Source organism: Chenopodium quinoa, unplaced genomic scaffold (assembly GCF_001683475.1).
Source record: "Chenopodium quinoa cultivar QQ74 unplaced genomic scaffold, ASM168347v1, whole genome shotgun sequence".
Classification (NCBI taxonomy): domain Eukaryota; kingdom Viridiplantae; phylum Streptophyta; class Magnoliopsida; order Caryophyllales; family Amaranthaceae; genus Chenopodium; species Chenopodium quinoa.
The window spans coordinates 3027504-3031667 of NW_018743331.1; the positions used below are offsets into that span (position 1 = coordinate 3027504).

At 36.3% G+C, this 4164-nt stretch overlaps 1 protein-coding gene across 1 annotated transcript; it reads right to left on the bottom strand.

Annotated features, from left to right (window-relative positions):
- Positions 1–1185: 1185 nt before the first annotated feature.
- On the bottom strand, positions 1186–3676 carry LOC110737761. Its single transcript, XM_021918110.1, has 2 exons — positions 2895–3676; positions 1186–1281 (listed from the first exon to the last, which is right to left on the bottom strand). Exons 1-2 carry the CDS (start codon positions 3242–3244, stop codon positions 1200–1202), a joined length of 432 nt encoding a protein of 143 aa, XP_021773802.1. The 5' UTR covers positions 3245–3676; the 3' UTR covers positions 1186–1199.
- Positions 3677–4164: the final 488 nt, after the last annotated feature.

Sequence of the window (4164 nt, forward strand, 5' to 3'; positions counted from 1 at the left end):
GAGCACGGTAACTGGTTTTGGGCTTCGGTTACCATGGAATCGGTTAAGTTGCATGGTAACCGGAGCCCAAAACCGGTTACCACGCACGGCAACCGGAGCCCAAATCGATTATCGTGCGTGGTAAACGGAGCCCAAAACCAATTACCACGCACGGTAACCGATTTTGGGCTCCGGTTACCGCGGTTGCCTGAAAAAAAACCACCACCTTCCCGCCGGCGAGGAAAGGTGGTGGGTCGCCATAGACGGGGTGTGGTGGGTCATCGGTTAGGGTGGTGGTGGTCATCACCAGTCGGAAGGGGTTGTGGGTCACCAGGAGGATAAGGGATGGTGAAGTAGTAAGGTTACGATTGTCCATTCACACCAAATGTTGGCGGTGTTGATCATTTTTGTTGGCGGTGTTTAGCAATCCACTTATTATTCTCACATTCCCAGAAATAAGAACCAAAATCTTTTCCCAAATAAATCAGTCTTAAAGTTTGGAATTAAGAACTAAATTAATTTCGTAACAGGGTAAAGGATGCATTTAAAGCGCTACAATCTTGTTAAGTTGTTCCCATATAGCAAAAACTGCAACAGATTTAAATTAAAGGTTGGTGGAAGACGATTACACTGTAAATCAGCAAGTCCATCCAAAAAGATTGAAGTCGTTGCGAAATTATCCTAAGATAGTTAACTAAAATTGCAACCTCCCCCAAAATATATAAGCATGAAATACAAATAAATAAGAGTAAATAAGATTAAAGACTAGCACGATAATCAGATTTAAAAGGCTTGAGATCAGGAAAACAGCTCCGGAGAGGTAAATTACACTTACGTGGAGCACACTTCCTACAACGGTCTCGAGCGCATTTCAGGTGCACCTTAACACCAGCAGCCTTACACCGAATCTCCTCTTCATTCCACTCTAAACATAGCGACACCCGATCGCTAAACAATATCCTGCAGTCAGGAACACGAAAACTATGGCGAGTATCCAATAACTCCAAATCTTTGTGGCCATCCAATATAATAGACAATGCATTGATCGATAAAGCACAATAGTCGAGCCTCAATCGCTTGAGTTGAGGACATCTGTCACGTATAATTGTTGCAATATCATCATCCACAGCGCCAAATAACCGCAGAGTTTCGACCTCAGTAAAGTTTCTTCGGAATTGTGCTATTAATACTGAAGGACACTGCACTTTCTTCAGCTTCTTTCAGTATTTCATAGCAGGCAGAATAAAAGTAAAATTCATACGCACTGCCCGGGGTATTATCAACTTCTGCATGGAAGGTGTCCTGCAAAGTACATACAAACATGTAAGTATTGTCTATACAAGATAGCATTTGAGGTAGAGGTAGAGGTAGCAAACAGGTCATTTGGGTCAGGTTTTGTTCTCGAGTCAAGTCAGGTTCTAAACTACACTTGAATTTAACTGATTTGATGTTGCTTTTCTTCCATGTAATTACTAATTTTTACAAAAGCAAAGCTGTAGTAAGCTTATACTACAGCTTGAATTGTTTCTACCGATTAAAGTCCTATCTTTAATAAATATTCCATATTAAACTTCTTAAAATGAAAAGCTCAAATTTACCAAATGAATCAGTTTTAATCAAGCAAAAATTCACAAGAATAATCTCACCTTTGGCAAGTCTTCTCAAAATAATCCCACCTTTTCTATGTATCTTCTCGAAATGGACCCTTTTACTGGGTACTTGGTCAGGCGGTATTAGGTGGACTTTTATTTTGTTTTCCCTCCCTTATCAATTAATTATCCTAACTACCATCCCATTTCTGAAACACCATTACTCGCTCTTTCCCCTTCCCTTAATTAAAGACCAGAAAATTAGGAAAAAAAAAATATCGTTGGGTTTGTGGGGATTACGCATAAAGTACAATGGTGGATGTTAAGCATCAAAATTTAAGGTATTGTTTTATGAATTACTGTTTAAATTTTTCGAAAATGTGTGGCTTGGATATGAAATTGTGTTTTCCCTTTGTTTTTTGTTTTTTTGTTTGTTTGAATAGGTGATTGTCGATACTTGTTTGTTGAATGTTGATAGTTGCTTGTTGCGATTAGTGCTCTACATTTCTACAAAATTGAGCCTTGGTTGTTGCGATTATCATTGTAATGGAGAATGTGACGTTGAAGTTCTAGCATGGTGGTGTATTTAAGGAAGGAAAAAAGGGATTAAGAGAAGAATGGGGAGCACACTTATGGTGGAAGACAGGGGAGAAGATAATTATATAGCATAGCAATTCCAAGTTATATAGAAACCCACAAACTGTGCAATGGTAAGTGCCACATAGGCCAATTCACCTGTTGCAAGTCATAAATGAAAGGGGTCCATTTTGAGAAGATTCATAGAAAAGGTGGGATTATTCCCAGATTTTTTAAAGGTGAGACTATTTTGAGAAGACTTGCAAAAGGTGGGATTATCCTTTAATCAATAAGAATTAGTATAATGAGTTTTGATCAGTAAAATTGGTAACCCCAAGAAGAAAAGCAGTGAAATCAGTCAAAATTATGAGAAGTAAATGGGGCCTAAATTGAATTTTATTGATTAAAAACATATTTTAGCCAATAATTTACAGATTTTTAAATCATGAAGTTTAGCAATTAAAACTTACTTTCACTAATTTAAACAAATTTGATTTGTAAATAAAAGTTTAATGAAAAATTATTGATTTGAATTAACAAGCGAAGTTTAAGGTAAATCAATAATAAAAAAGAGGGAGCAGATCCTACCAATATGAATCCATTTTATTCCATTTATTCAAAGACAAAACTTCAAAAATCATTTAACCAAAATCAAGTAACTGTTCGTACGTTGTTGGGGATAAACAAGGAATGTCCATTTTTTAATAAAACAATATATCTCACAAAATTGACAATAAATACAACAATTACCTTTTAGCAATATACCGATACTTATATTCTTGAAGAAAGGTTTCGCCATGATAAAATGCAGAGCAAGAGTCAACTGGCATAGTATCCAGCCTACGCTTCAAGAAAACAAGATATCTATTGTTCATTCGTTGGAACTTAGGGCAATCCAAGCGTTTGAGATTAATCACACCAGGGGGTGACATTGAATCTAATACTGCCGACAACCATGTCTTGCTCACCAAACACGCTACACAAAGCCTATCCCCCAATGGCACTCTCTTCATTATCTTTAACAATACATCGTAGTTCATTTCATCCCAACTCCACACCGTCGTAGTGCCACTTTCCGCCCTAAATAACTTCAATCGCATCTTTATCACAGCAACATATGATGAAAAAAAAAGACAATCAAAGAAAGTTAAAATAATAGTTATTCAAGATATTTCAAGTGGTCATCGAATAAAACACTGAAACCTTACTCATCCTCCATTATTGATACTCAGGATATTTCAATTGGTCACCAAATAGAACATTAAAATTTAAATCACCCTTCAGGCTTATTTCCTCTCTCCAATCAATATTTCTACTCCCTACGACACTGCCCAAACTAGAGGTGAGTAGAATAGCCATCATATTTCAATGGATCAGATTTAGTTTTGCTTAGTCCTCCTAATAACCAATTAAAATGTAGAGTATTAACAATAAGGTTCTTAAATATTGAAAAATTGCAAAATTCAAATATATGAAGCTAATTTAATAAGATTCATTATGCTAGAAAACTCTAAACTTATACAAGAAACTTCGATTTACAACCAACACATCCAAACCAGGGCTGGGCTAAGGTAGAATAGGTCTAATTACATAGTTCAATCCTAACATTCAGTGGCGGATCCAGGATTTGATTAATAGGTTGTCCCATCATCATCCATCAACCGCATATAATATCAATAAATAGTCAAAACTTGTATCATCGTCCATTAACCTTGTACTATACAAAACCTGAACTCTAAACCATATTCCAGAAAGATCTCAACCAAAATGTTCAACAATCAACACAAACTTGAATACACCTTTTTCGGGGTCTATGTCAATGCAAATCTACTTCCCTTGTACGGTATACATGGTCTCATGACAATTAGTCAATGTTTGTTCAAACAAATCTCGTGCTTTAAAACTCCAAGTTACCAGCAAATATTCTACCTCAAAGGAGCCTTAAGGCAGAAGCATTCATATCTATAAACATCATTTTCTATGGATGGCAAGCATTACCATTTCAACTAAAGTAATTTAA